This window comes from Labrus bergylta, chromosome 22, assembly GCF_963930695.1.
Source record: "Labrus bergylta chromosome 22, fLabBer1.1, whole genome shotgun sequence".
NCBI classification, from domain to species: Eukaryota; Metazoa; Chordata; class Actinopteri; order Labriformes; family Labridae; genus Labrus; species Labrus bergylta.
The window spans coordinates 3,808,830-3,823,738 of record NC_089216.1 but is presented as its reverse complement, the minus strand read 5'-3'; the positions used below and the strand labels follow the sequence as shown (position 1 = coordinate 3,823,738).

Sequence of the window (14,909 nt, the reverse complement as noted above, 5' to 3'; positions counted from 1 at the left end):
CTGCGAGCCCTTTAGCACCAAATAAGCAATTTGCACATAGAGATTGCCGTCTTCAATTTTGCATATTTGGCTTACAGTCCAGGGTGTAACCCCGCCTCTCACCCAGTGACAGCTGGGATCGGCTCCAGCCCCCCTTGCGACCTCCAACGGGAAAAAGCAGTAAAGAAAATAAATTAATAAAAAATAAAAAATATAAACTTGCTAAATTTGCTGTAGACAGAATATAACGTTTTATTGAATAATACATAGCATGCATCTCTTCATGGTGAGGATTTTAGGGCAGCTGTTAGTGCGTCATTCGCTTCTTTGCACTACTTACCACCTGTTTGTCCCCAGGTAGAGAGGGCAGTGAACTATGACATTTCTTGCCTACTACATTTCAGCTACTTGGCCCTTTGTGTGACACAGTAACCCAGATCTAGCCTCAATCTGCACAGCTCTAAATGTTTTGTCCTCTGCGTATATTACATCACAAATGTAACAACAACAACTTCATGTTTTAATTCCCTGAGGCCCGTTTTGACCTTGATGGAACATTTTTTTAAGGTCGCTGATGCATGTCGTTGTGACTCAGATGAGTTTGTTTTCTCTTGTGTAAAGATGTTTAGCTCGGAAAACTCAACTTCCCCACAGAAGCTTTCCAATAATATAGATCCGAGAGAGAACACGTACTTGAGAAAAACATAATCTTTGAAAAGATTTTGGGCAGTAAAATGGTTTTGTTATAACTTTACACCTCTACAGTTTTAGTAGTGTGCAGTTAATCACATATCCTGCAGCATCAGTTTCAGACATACAAAATAACTCTATTAAAATATACTCCTATTGCTAATGATCTCGTTTGCTTCTGTACATCATCATATAGAGGCATCAATGTAAAAACAAAACACCTAACAGAAGCTATATATGGGAAGATGTCATTTTGGACGCCCCTTGGTTTGCCAGATATGAGAGTAGTTATCAGGTCAAACCAACAGGTGTTGCAGCGATGGAAGCGGGCGAGAGAACTGGTTCAGATAGAAGTGATTGTACCCGACCTGCATATTTCTAATAAGCTCCACGAGCATAAAAACTAGAATCAATATTGGAGATGCTTTTGAAAAATGGAGAGAGGTTAGAACGCAGAAAGGTTTACAGACTGATGCAGAGCTGGCTAAACACTGAAGCTTCAGTGTCCACCACATGGCAACAAGCTAGGACATCAACTCTAGGGAGGATGGTGCGGGGGGAAACAGCTCTCTGCAATGTTTTTAAATTTGGACTGCAGTACCCACTTTGTTACATGTTGCTCATTTAAAATAAGTCTGCACGCACAAAAAAATAATCTCAAAACTTGTCCATTGCTTTAAAAGTTTAATTATAAGGCCTTTTGTGTAAAGCTGTGTTTAATTAGAAGCACAGTCTTGCACTCTTGTTTTTTTTTGCCCGAGGATCCACAGTTACTGTAACATTTGTTTATAGAGTGACTGGAAATCCTCTGTTTTGCAGGACCTCCCAGTCTGTATCCTCCGGGGATTTCTCTCTGCGTGGTTTTGTCTTTCTTATCCTAATCTTCTCTGACACATGCTGTAATGTAATGTTCTGAAATAACACACAGAGTCACACTTTAGCACGACTGATTCCCATAAACATCACATATGGACGTGTCACACATGGAGAAGATTAAGTGACCTGATTCTGAATCACATTGGACAAGACAACGGACAAGAAAATATTGTCTCTTCAGTCGTGTTTCTGGATCTTGGAAAAGAGGAAATGAGTCAGCTAGACTGTTATGTAAACACAAAAGATCATTAGTTGTATCAAGTGTGTGCTGTCTTTCTTATCTTCACACATTTTCATTTGTAAAGCTGTCCATAACCAATGGTAATAAACACACAGTAGCCAATCTTACTTTGTATTTCGTAAAAAAGTTCATTAAACACTAATGCCAAAGAGCAGCAGTGAATCCTAATCTTTAATGTATCTTTAAATTGTTGAATCTGATCTTCCCTTCTATCGGACAAGCCGAGGTGTCGTCACACCCAAGTTGAAAAATCTTTGACTTCCATGCCGTGCGCACAAAAGTCAAGCGCCACCTTGTGCGGATATGATTTTTACTGTATAATTACTGTAAATATAAAAAAAGAACTGATGGTTAAATATTGTCTCATTGTGCATACATGAGCTGCCTGATTGCATCACTCACCAATGAACCTTTGATTATTTCAGCTACAGTTGACAATTTGCCATGTCACACTAAAACAGAACAGTCAACAGAACATCGGAGTCAGCAGTTAATGCAACACAAAAAGGCTATAAATACAAGAGTGTTAAAGCTGGGGAAATTAAGACAAACGTTAGCATTTAATAAAGCAAAGCTGATTAACATGTTTTGTTTTTGAAAACTTTTAACATGACATTTTTTTTAAATGCATAAAGCCAATCTAATTGTATCATTTATTCCTGCAAAAAAAGTACTCAAAGACCTTGGACTGTGCTTTGTTTGCTTTGCAAAAGTTGCACTCATGCAGGGACTTGGATTATAGTTTTCATCTGAGGTCCTAACAACCAAAGAAACAAGTATGGAAAATGAGCATTCAGTGTCATAGTTCTTCCTAAGAAGAATATATGACTGTATGCACTTGGTAAACTTCAGCATACAAAACGATGTCATCAGCATATTGCATGAACAATGGACATAACAGTCTCCCTTCAGTTGTTCGAAGCAACATCCATGTTAGTAAAACTCTGCTGATTCTGAACTTTGTGTTTGCAACCATACAAGCTAGCGAGGTCAAGTACGTGATTGACTGGCACTAGTGTGTACTGGGCTAACTAGGCAGGAGTAGTATTACTTACTAGCTCATAGTCATATTCCATTATTCCCATGCGCTTCAAGATGTGTTGTAGTTCATCAATAAAGGCAAGGTAGAAGAAATATACAAGCTATATACTAAAATTAGAAAGAAAATATTTGTTAAGCTTTATAATAAGACATGGGCTTATAAGACAAGTATTCTGTTGAGTATCATTGTAAGATTTGTTTTCTTAAACAAATTTGCAAAAACGTTTTGTTCCTGCTGTTCTCAATTATTTCAGATTATTTTTCCAGATAAAGAGATAAGATATTAACTTGGCCAGAAATGACCTATCACCACATCCGCTATCAGAGAATTATTGGCTTCGATTCAAGGTCGATTCTGTCCACATTTACAGGGCTTTCCGGGTAATCTATTTCTTTGAACGGCAGCCTGCTCAGTGCACATGATGACCGAAATGTGTTCAGATGAGGGCATGTCTGCGACCTCTATTCTATCCATTTGTCCAATGGAATTATTCCTGTCTTTTTACAGAACAAACCAAAGTTTAAAGTACAGACATACCAGACCTGCATGGTCAGATAGGCTTTATTTGTTCCATGGCCGGGGGATGGTAGATTGACTGTGCTAGAATGAGAACTGGCACCTCTAGCTTTAAATCTGCTGATTAGTCTTTCGGATTCATGACCATTCCAGCAACCTGTGCCAACAATTCAACCCTAGGCAAAGAAACAGAATCTTAAAGTGAATATTTGTGTAAATAGTGTTTTCATTTGTTTCCCAAAACAGATGCATCATGATAAAGAGCTATACACCGTAAAAATGATATTTATTGAACTGATGGGTGCATACAACTATAACTCGTATCAAGTTTGTCCTTTTAAATATTGAAACCAGTTGCACAAGCTGTTTAACTCTGCAGCTGCTCAGCCTCTCAGGCATTATCTGATGAGTCATGCTCACTGACGATATATCAAGCAGATGTTTTGGGTTTATGTCATACAGGATTCCTGTCAGTCTCGTGCTCCTCTGAAGGCCTGTCGTGATGAACAACCTTACTGTAATCAGTGCAGGAATTTTCCATTACATCTATCTTGATTAAGTTGAATATGATGTCTTTGTTCCAGCCTTTGTGTCTTTGTTATGGGTCCCTTTGGATAAAACCTCATCTTTTAATTTTAACCTCAAAAAATTCACCACAAACATTTGAAGAAAAACTAGTGGGGAACATTACTACTGCCTTAGTGCACTCTGTGTTGCCTTCAGCTTTGGGGTTATGGTCATAAAAGTTGACAAGGCAGAGCTTTGAACTGGTAGAATTGCCTAACTAGCCAGCCCAAAATTGAATTTTTGAAGACAAATCTTGTAAATATGTTTGGACTCTCACCTTTGTTTTACTGACCCAGATGACAAGTTCAAGCCATGTGAACACAAGTTATTTTTACCCAATCGGGGTATGCTCAACACAACAAGTCTGACACATTATGTTCTATTTTTGCTTGGATAGCACAATGTCAATAGTTTGACTGGTACAAAGCTTGGTAATACAAATTTAAGGTTGGGGAAAAAACAGCAACCTATTGAACAACCTTTTTTGTAGAATTGATGATAAGAGCCATTTCTTAGGATTTGACTTGGTCAGTGGTGTTAATCTCAGGTGGTGGATTCATGAAATTGACATTAGGTTAACTAACAGCAACCCCTCATTAACTATTTGTGACTTCTTCAGAAAAAAGAACCAAGTGTGCTCCTCCAGAGCAACAGAATACAGGTCTTTAACACTGGCATGCACACATTAGCTCTATTTTGGCCCCCCTTTTAGAACCAATCCTTGAGATAACCCTTGTGCAGACAGTCTATGGTTGAGAACAGATCCACTCACCTCAGTTTCAGCATTTGTTTTCTGCTGCACTTGCATGTCGTTAGCTGGAAATATTGAATATGATTCGACAAGACGACTTTTATATTTGGAGCTAAAACAAATGTCAAAATGCTTAAAGTTAATTGTTTGTGGCTTGCCCTTGGATATTGTTTAAATTCAATAACAATCAACTCCATACGTATTTTAGTAAACAGAAACCTTCGATATAATCCAATCCAATCCGCTTTATTAACCACAGCACATTTTGAAAAACAAAGATTACCAAAGAGCTGCACAGTAAATGTAAAAGTTAGAAATAAAAACACATTAAAATACATAAAACCCACAAAAAGCACATAAGAACGTTGTAAAACACAAAACCACAAAACTCTAATGCTGAGTTGAAAACCTAGGAATAAAAATAACTTTTTAGAATGCTGATACCTGTAGCATACCTAGCACACATACAAGTTATGTGCCTGCTTACGTAAACCACATCTGCTCCTTTTCTCAATTTTGTCTACATTGTGTAAGTGTCACTAAGATCAGTAGTCCAAGCTATACTGCAGCGCTCAGACTCTACAGGTTGATAAAACCTTATCTGACTGCAAGGTCGTTCACACGCACTGTGGCATTGACATATCCTGTGACCCCTTTGCCTCTTTAAACTCTTCTGGCCCACCTTTATCTCTTTGCTTTCATTCCTTTATGTTACGCTCACGTGTGCCGAGTGTGTCCCACCAGCGCTCATGTTACCCGAGAAGAAGAGAAAGAGAAAGTTTAGGTTTGAGACGAAGGAGGAAGAAACAGAAAAAGGACTTTTTGTGAAAGTGTTAGATGGCCTGATTTAGGGTTTTCTGTAAACACATAATGTTATATTTGGACCAGAAAAGAGAGATAAAGAAAGGGGTGGACAACAGCCACAGCTTGGACTGTGTGTCTCTCTCTCTCTCCCTCCCTCTTTCTTTATCTCTCTCTCTCCTGGGATCATGGTCTGTCTATATAAAGGAGAAGCAGTGCCACAGCTGAGTTCGCTGAGTCAGGCTGACTTGAAGAGTCTTCAATCATCTCTGTGATAAAGGAAAACCTGACGGAACCTGTCGCTAACACTACCTTGAAAGTTGACTGAGTCAGTGAAGCCCTCCAGAAACTGTTGGGAAACTGGAAACCTGTTGTACTGTGGAAGAAGACATTTACTCAGAAGAAAAAAAGGGCATACATACGCTCATCAAGAAACAAACAAAATCTCTAACTTGAAGACTTGCTGATCGGATCAAGATGCAAGAGACGAGCCTCTTCACCCAAAGAAAAGAAGCAGTAGCACTGTGCTTTGTGCTGCTAGTGTTGGCTCAGCAGGTGAGTGGATCGTCCCAAATTAAAGTAACTTGAGGTAGTTATGGTCACGATATTAGAATACATGTGAACAAGGAAGGAAGAGTTCAATGATTTTGTGTGTTTGTTTTTATTCTCCACTTCAAAGTATTCATTTTTTCTTTACAGTGATGAGGGTGTTTCTAATACTTTAAAGTTTGATTGTGGTGAAGAACAACTGATAATTGAATAAATGTGAAAAAAGGGAGGGTTCTTTGAAAGGTGTATTAAACTTGTTTAGTGATTTGAACTCAGCAAAATATTAGAAACATGCTCTCTGCTGTAAAAACAAATACTAAAGAGGTTATTTTTAAGCCTCTTGGTGAATCAGAAAAGTAGGAATGAAAACAAAAGTACAACTTCTAGAAATGTGCAATTGTGCTACAAAAAAAGAACCAATGTGGAAAAAGCAAGTCTAAGTTCTAGTAGAATTTTTTTAGTATTTGGATAGTTTACTCACATCTTGCATGTCTAAATTAAGTAAACTCAGTCAGTATAATACTTAATTCATGTAGTATACATAATTACTTTTCCTGTAAATTGAACAGGATACATCAATGCCAATGTCTTTGTCATCTGTTTTCCTTTCTCCTGCTTGTTTCTATATAATGACATTCTTTACATTTGTTTCTTTGTGTAAACCAGGTGTGTGCAGGTCCGTTAGTCCAACAGGTCCACTCTAGATCAGAGCAGAAAGAAGTCTCAACCGGGGTCCAAGTGCTGAGGAGGGTAGCTCGTATGACCCCTCTGTGGAGGATCATGAACAGCAAACCATTCGGAGCTTACTGCCAGAACAACTACGAATGCTCGACAGGACTCTGCAGGTAAACAAGAACAAATAGAACAAATTACCTTGCCCATTTAAAGTCATTAGTCATAACCTAAGGAACTGTGCTCAAAATTAATGGGGAACAATTTTCAAGTGGAAAAAAAACTTATGTCTGGGTTAGGTTATCTTGTGTCACCCTTGGGAAAACCATTTACCATGAGGATAATAAACGCACTTAAAGTGTTCTACAAACTGTTTGACATTGTTCAGTTTTACTCTAAACACTAGAAAGGGTCTTAAAATCAAAATGTTGCAAACAATACACAAACAATACACAAACAATACCGTCCACCTAGCACCACTACCAAGTGTACCAATACGGGATACTAGTTAAAATAATCTGTTGCTATTTTAAAATTTGTAAATAGTTATAAAGCTACAAAAAACTTGGAGGTAAAATGCTAAATTATCTACGGATGCTCACAAAGGAAACTCTTGCAGTACATATTTTAAAATACTTTAAACATTTTAATCCTGATTCTTCAACCATTTAGTGAGCAGCACTAGCAGCAATTCAGGGTACTGTTGATAAAAGGCTACGCAATTAAATAATAATTGGCAGCAATTACCTTACTTTAGTCTTATTAGTCTAGTTTACTTTCGATGAGTTAGATTGGCTCTTGATTTTCTTTAAAAATAACTTCCTGTTACTCTTTTTGTTATTTACACGCTTAGAAAGTTGGTGTGAATAGGCTACAAGCAAAAAATCACAAACTTGCTGTAAAAGTTTATGAAGACAAAATATAAGCTGAGAAATGTGTAAGAGAGTTATATTGTTTGTACAATGTGATACCCAACATTTGGTTCTTTTAATTTGAAATAAAGAGCCATTATGGTTTGACTACAGTAGATACTTCATAAGTAAATGTTTGGAAATCAGTGTTCTGTTACATGAAAATACTGTTTAGTCTTCTTTCACTATGGTGATAGTTTGTCCTTCGTAATGACACGTTTTACTGATTCTTCTTTTCTTGTTTCTTTAGGGCTGGACACTGCTCTAACAGCCAGCGTGCCCCCTCAGAGGCCGCAAACTACTAGACGTCATGGACTCATCCGTGTTTACATCAGTGTACAGCCATAATCCTTATGACTGGGGATATGCCCAGCCCTTTGTTTCATTGATTTTATATTTATATGTGCCAAAAAGTTGCTGATAAAACATGTTTATATGATTTTCCACAAAAGTTAGTTACATCCAAGGAAAGGTATGACAGGAGAAATTATAGTGTCACTTAATGTATTTAAAATGTGAAAAATAGAAATATCACTCAAACTGAAATGGAAGAAATGAGGCTTTATACTTTTATACTTCATCATTTGAAACCATTTCTTGTTTAACAAGGCTGCAAACAACTCAAAAAATATTTGTTTCTTAAGTAATATTCAGCCCTGATTTCCAATTTGAGGCTTTAGTTACCATGTATCTGTTGTTTAAATTGTGTTACTTGATGTGGGATGGAGCAGAAAGCAATTCAAACCTTTTAAAAATTGCTGACCTTTTCAGGATTTATTATTAGTCTGTGTTTGTTAAGCTATCTCTTCAATGTTTCCTTCAGCCTAATCATTCAACTGATAATGTTTTAAATGGAAACAAAAAGGCCTCCGCGAAAATGGTCTTGGTTATTAACAACAAAATGAACAATAACCCATTACAGAAGTATATGCCATATGTCAACGCATGGTGCAGTTCAAGATCATACCGCAAATGGCTTGTTTTAATGATGACCCATCGATATCTATTTGGGTAACTATCTAGGAGAAAACTGAAGAAAACACAATGTAGAACAAAGCAGGAAAATAGGAATAAAAGGGAAAGCAAAGACGAAGGAGCAGAGGTAGCAAAATATTCATGCAATGCTATAGCGCAATCAAATTTGTCAACAGCTTTATTTCATCGTAAATTGTTTTGAGGTTTCTGTTAAATCTGCATCCATTGTCAATTTTAACATGTTATTGTTTATTACTTTTACGAATACAATGCACATATTCGTGAATCAGAGATGAACAGCCATGTATTGTTTTGGGTTTTTTGCACATCCATCTCCTCATATTGATAAGCAATCAGGGATTAAACTTTTAACACGCCTGCATAGTTTACGTCACGCACAGAGCAGGTGATGGCTGATACTTTTTATGAAAACATTTGAGTAGGATTGCACTTTTAAACGCAAATTATCTTTGTACTGTGTCCTGTCTACTGTTTGTACTGACTAACATGTAGAAGGCTGGAGGCGGGGAGGGGGAAGTGGAATAAAAGCATCGGAAAATAAGTGATATGATGCATGTAAGTTTATTTAGAATATTTTTAATTTACACTCATGCATGGGTTAAATATTGAATGTAATGATAAAAATATAACATATTTGCAACATATATACATATTTGCAACATATTTGCAACAATATATGTTGCAACATATATTGCAACATATTTTGTAATTCTGTGTGATTTCAAATAAAGTTTAAAGGTCACATATTATTGTCCTTTTTATTAAGTTGAAACAAAGTCTCAGAGCTCCTCAAAACATATCTGTGAAGTGTCTTGCCAAAAATCCACTCTGATCCTGTATTTGATCATGTCTATAAACCCCTCTATTTCAGCCCTGCTCAGAACAGGCTGTTTCTGTGTCTGTACCTTTAAATGCAAATGACCTGTGTATGACCCCGCCCCCTCTCTGGAAGGGGATGTGGCTCGGGCTTTCTCGCTCCATGTCCTATTGTTTATGGTGAGAAGGCAAACTCAGAGGGCAGAACAAACACCTAGCTGTTGAAGTGTCACCCAACGGGGGGAGGGGCTACTGCCCTTTGTGATGTCATGAAGGGAAAAACTCCAAACGGCCTGTTTGAGCACACATTTTCTGAAACAGGAAAGGGGCCAAAGACAGAGAGGATGGACTGTTCTCATCATTGGGGTGATTGTAGACAGACCAGGGACACATACCAGTGTTATAAACCCATGGTGCAAAGTGCATATTGCATAATAAAAGAAAAAAATAAACAAACTTATCAGACGGACTGTCAAATATTTGGGAAGCAACAGATCAATCTTACCCTTTATATTGAGAGAGTTATAACATATCGAGCAATAGTCAAAGGTTATTTGAAAAAACACAACTTGGCTGAATCTATCTCTAAGCTTTTTGAATCAAATCCTAACATTTTTCAACGTTTTGTATAAACAGAGTGACTTAAATAATAATTACAAAATGTTTCCAGTGGTGGTCTGAATTTGTTTTTATTAAGTCTAACACTTCTTTTAACATGTTTGCAACACTTTCCACCGGAGACATATATTGCAGTACTGTACTTAAAACAAATCACTGGAAGGATCTGTTGATGTAGGGTAGATTCTTCAGTATTTTTTTAACAAGGTTCATGAAAAGGCGAAAAACATAAATATTCATGCATGGATTTTAGTAGAAAGAGTTTGTTCAGCTGTCATCAGCATGGCTCCATTTGCATGCTCTTTTAGGACTTGTCTTCTGTGTTCAATGTAGTTATGTTAGCATTTTGTGCAAAAGTTTGACTAGATTAAAGTTAAAGGCAAAGGCAACAGCTGTTTTTTTTTATCAGAAAAGACATGTCAGAATAATGTTTTAAAGATTAAGAGTTATTTTGTTCTTGAGTAAAAAATTCTGCAACTGGAGGAGGTTGAAGTCGATTGATGGATGAACCAAACACAGGGCTCCTACCGAGGACATTGACTTTTGCTGGAAACACTTTTTTGTGCCCTCCAGCCAAAGTCAATGATGAGTTATTCCAGTGAACTCTTTGGGATGTATAATTTATATAACATACTTTTCTTTAAAGCTTCACCTGTGTCTTTTGGTTCCTGAACCTTGTAAAAAATGTAACCATTTGATGCAGCCAAACTACATGAACTACACATTGAAAAGGTTTTTATGTAGTGCTTGTGTGTCTCTGAGACAACAAGATGCAAAAGTAGGATTATTGTTGGACCTCTGCAGAAGCAAGCTGGAATTTAAAATTGTACAATTGTTTGCAATTTGGATTTTTTTATTGGCTTCTAAATGTCCCTCTGCTCTTAATTTATATCCTCTCTTACCAGTGTTAAACTAAGGGAAAATGTCTGCTTTTCTATCACTGTATTTGAATAAATACAATAAAATCCTAAAAACCTTTCCTGCAGTATGATGTATGATTTGGAACCCCAGCACAAAAGCTGCCTGGAAACAAGACTTGCATAATTGAGCACAGCAGCTTACTCAGCAGACCTCTCCGGGGTAACATGTTGCAAAAACCATAACTAATTGAAACCTGAATCACCCTCTAAATCATGCACTGATTTTTTTCATGAGCTCTCTCAAACTGAATCTGTTGTCCATGTTTAAAAGTCAAAAACCAGTCATCGTTCAGATGTTCTGTGTTTCATAACCACGGAGACAAGCCAAGTGTGTGAGAGGCACAAACTGAGATAAACGTCTGGAAATCATGTGGATTCAATAAGTCGGGATTTTTTCCTCTTGTGCCGAAAATGTGCAGAGTCATCAGAAAATGTGTGCGTCCTCTGTGTGTGCGTTTAGTGTTCATAGGCGTGAGTATGTGTGCACGTCTATATGCCTGAGCAAACACTCAGGATCGGAGTCTACACATGACAGGAACAAACTCAAAACAACTGAGCATTATCTAATTAGCTTATTTTGAAGATCCCATGATTATTTTTTTCTAATCCCAAGACTATGCTTCTTCTCTGCGCAATGTGAAAAGTATGAAACATAAACAGCAAAGTATATTTAGTGGGGGAAAATTTAGGCTAAGACCAACGTCAAATGAAGGACTTTTTTTAAATGATGCCCAATGTAGGGTGTACCTCTCTACTGTCTTTTTTATTTTATTTTTATTTGCAGTTTAATGGCATTTTTTTTGCTTTACCATAATTTTGCTGAAGAGTAAACTTCTGGATTTGTGTATTCATATTTCAATGGAGAGAAAAAAAACCCAAAGGTTTGGCTCTTCAGCTCGCTCCTGCAAAATGTGAAACTCAACTTGTGTCTAAGACAGGAGGAGACCGGGGTGCATTAAAACATTCAAAATGCTTCCTACTAATGGGATGAAAGTATTGTCACTACAAGGTATGTATTACATCATGGTGTCCTCACAAAGTGAGTTTGTGATTTTGAATGGTGTCCCCATAAGGTCTGTGTTACAAGTATCAGTGACCCCACAATGTGTGTGTGTGATTTTGAATAGTGTCCCCACAATGTTTTTGTTTCATGTTTCATTGCTCAACAAAGAGATTGTTTTTAAAATCTGTGCAAAATGGTGGGATGACTCCTACTCTCAATTTCTCAAAGACAAAAAAGATGCTACTGACTTTCATAGAATGACACCAAAACTCTTGAAAATATATTATCTCACTGCACGTCTGTCATGATGACATCCATGGGAGTTATGTTTTACATATATGTATTTCAGTCTGTACAGTTTTTATGATAAATTGTTATATTTGACCCCCTTCTCTGCAAAACGGTGTTCTGCAAGATTGGAAATTAAAATTAAAATTTGTCAACAAAATACTTTACTGTTATAACAATGTGTTTACTGTTCCTTCAAATTACACAGTTAGAAGTTCATGATCCCGTGGCCTGATGTCGAACTTGGCGGCTTCCTTGGATGTCTGGGCGGGAGTCCACTGGAACTCTTGCCTAGCACACAGTGATCTTCGTACAAGCTGTGCTAGACAACTCAAATCAACTTTTTTACTGTGTGCAAGTGTACATTGCTCTTTGATATTCAGATGTTTTTGATATCTTTGGGGAGTGTAGTCAGAGACTGAGAGAGACAGACTGTCTTTTGAGAAGTGTGTGTGTGTGTGTGTGTGTGTGTGTGTGTGTGTGTGTGTGTGTGTGTGTGTGTGTGTGTGTGTGTGTGTTTTCTTTTCATACCGACAGAGAGAGGACGCTGTTATGTCCCTGTCCTTACATTGAGTTCACATCAAATGTGCTCAGGTCAACAGCTCAGAGAGGATACTCGGGTTCCTCTCTATTAACTTACAATATGTTCATGTAATAATGACCTAGACGGGACTTGTGCCGGTCCCAGTTCAGACCTTGCCCCTTACAATTAATTCATATCATAACATCAGTTCATACGTCTTCCTACCTGTTTTCTGTGATGCGGTTCCTCATGGCTTCTGGTTTCTGTGTGGACTTAAATGGTTTTTGTGCTTACAGTCCAGCTGATTTGAGGTACAAGAGAAAGAATAACAGTGGGGAAAAAAGCTGCCCAATGTTTTGCATAAATAGCAGAAAGTTTAAAATACAAACTTGTATTGAACAAACCTCTGAGCAGAACTCGTTAAAATGATGATCACTAAAGCCATTTATCTATAAAATTAAAAATGTGTTTAAATAGTTAATTGGATATAAGGCTATAGCTACAGTGCAAACACAGATAATGATGTACAGATTAGTGGTATTGAACAAAACTGAAAGAATATAATTATGTTTTTTACAAGCTGTTCACCTCAGAATTCACAGAATCTTAAAAAATATATATTTTTTAATTGAGCTTGCATTTGTAGATTTATTACACTGTTTCTGTCAGCTAACTTTTGTTTTACAGTTAAATGTTTTGATCCAACAACTGAAACCATTTTAATTTTAAATTAACTGAATGTGATCCAGCAGATGAGATGCAGCTCAGGATGATTATTTCAAACGTGCTGCAGAAATATAGACCGGTTTGTGTGCACATATGACCAGTGTCAGGCCCAGACAAATCCTCTGTATGTGTTTTTTCCTGTGTTTGCTTTTTTACACATGAATATACCCAAGGTCATGTATTTTTGTCTGTCTAACACCTGTAGACTTTGAACTCTAAACATCATGTTTCAAAGTTTTACATGATGTACACATTTCTCTCCTTCTGAACAGTTCCCGTTGAGTTTTTGTGATTGATTTACAATATGATGATGTCACCATGTACCGTATTTTCCGCACTATAAGGCGCACTTAAAAGCCTTTAATTTTCTCAAAAAACGACAGTGCGCCTTATAATCAGGAGCGCCTTATATATGGATCAATTGGTTAATTGGTTGATCCATACTGGTTGTACACGGCACTCAGCGACACTGACTCGGATAATGACGAGAGGGAGCCGGGCATGTTGGATGCCATACTCGCCCAACTGTTCAATTCGGACACTGAAGAAGAAGAATTCGAGGGATTCGTGGACGGGGAATGAACTGAAAAAGTGAGCTTTACGTGTTATACGTAACTGAACAATGTTGAGTTATGCACTAACGCAGGGGTGCCCAACCTTTTTTGAACCAAGATCTACTTTTAAAGTTACCAGTCTGCCGAGATCTACCAGTCCACATAGTGAGCCATAGCCTTTACCAACAGCCTACAAACGCATTTAATACTCACACAACAAACAGAAAATAATAAATAAGAGTTCTGTAAAAAATAATGCAGACTACAGACTACAGCAGGCTGCTGTAAGATGATTTTGCTTTTGTTAAATTAGCTGCAGACACGGTGAGAGTGAACGGAGTAAAGTCCAACCGACTGTTTGACCGTAAAAAAACTGTTTTTTGGTAAAACATTTACCCCCCGGTTTTACCTGCACGTCCTTGCGCATGCCTGCACTCTCTCTTGCGCGCGCTCTCTCTCTCTCTCTCTCTCTCTCTCTCTCTCTCTCTATCTCCGCCGCTCGCTCTTATGCACGCAGCAATTTCCTGAATAAATGAAAAATTAAATACACACAGGTCGGAAGTATACTTGGGCTCCCAACACAGGTATCGTGTGTGGGAAACAGTGCAATGAGATGAAATTGAAATCACTTTTCTGTTTTACAATTGTATTTTATATTGACAAAACATCTCGCGATCGACTGAGAATCAGTCAGCGATCTACCTGTCGATCGCGATCGACTGTTTGGGCACCCCTGCACTAACGTTTGAATTAGCGGTATCAGACTGTGTTTCTTTTACGTGTTTACAACTGAACAAGGCTGGGAGATATTGTGAATATGCACATTAACGTTTGAACAACGTTGAGTTATTGTGAATGCACTACGTATAA

At 37.6% G+C, this 14,909-nt stretch overlaps 1 protein-coding gene across 1 annotated transcript; it reads left to right on the top strand.

Annotated features, from left to right (window-relative positions):
* Positions 1-5,474: 5,474 nt before the first annotated feature.
* On the top strand, positions 5,475-9,335 carry leap2 (liver-expressed antimicrobial peptide 2). The gene is made up of 3 exons (XM_020654196.3): positions 5,475-6,018; positions 6,679-6,857; positions 7,846-9,335. The coding sequence occupies exons 1-3, from the start codon at positions 5,941-5,943 to the stop codon at positions 7,898-7,900; spliced, it is 312 nt and encodes a 103-aa protein (XP_020509852.1). The 5' UTR covers positions 5,475-5,940; the 3' UTR covers positions 7,901-9,335.
* Positions 9,336-14,909: the final 5,574 nt, after the last annotated feature.

Excerpts from the sequence above, each read along its gene's own strand:
- leap2 (XM_020654196.3), top strand. The coding sequence starts at position 5,941 with ATGCAAGAGACGAGCCTCTTCACCCAAAGAAAAGAAGCAGTAGCACTG. Across the intron at positions 6,019-6,678 it reads TGCTAGTGTTGGCTCAGCAG|GTGTGTGCAGGTCCGTTAGT; the intron begins GTGAGTGGATCG and ends TGTGTAAACCAG. Across the intron at positions 6,858-7,845 it reads TGCTCGACAGGACTCTGCAG|GGCTGGACACTGCTCTAACA; the intron begins GTAAACAAGAAC and ends TTGTTTCTTTAG.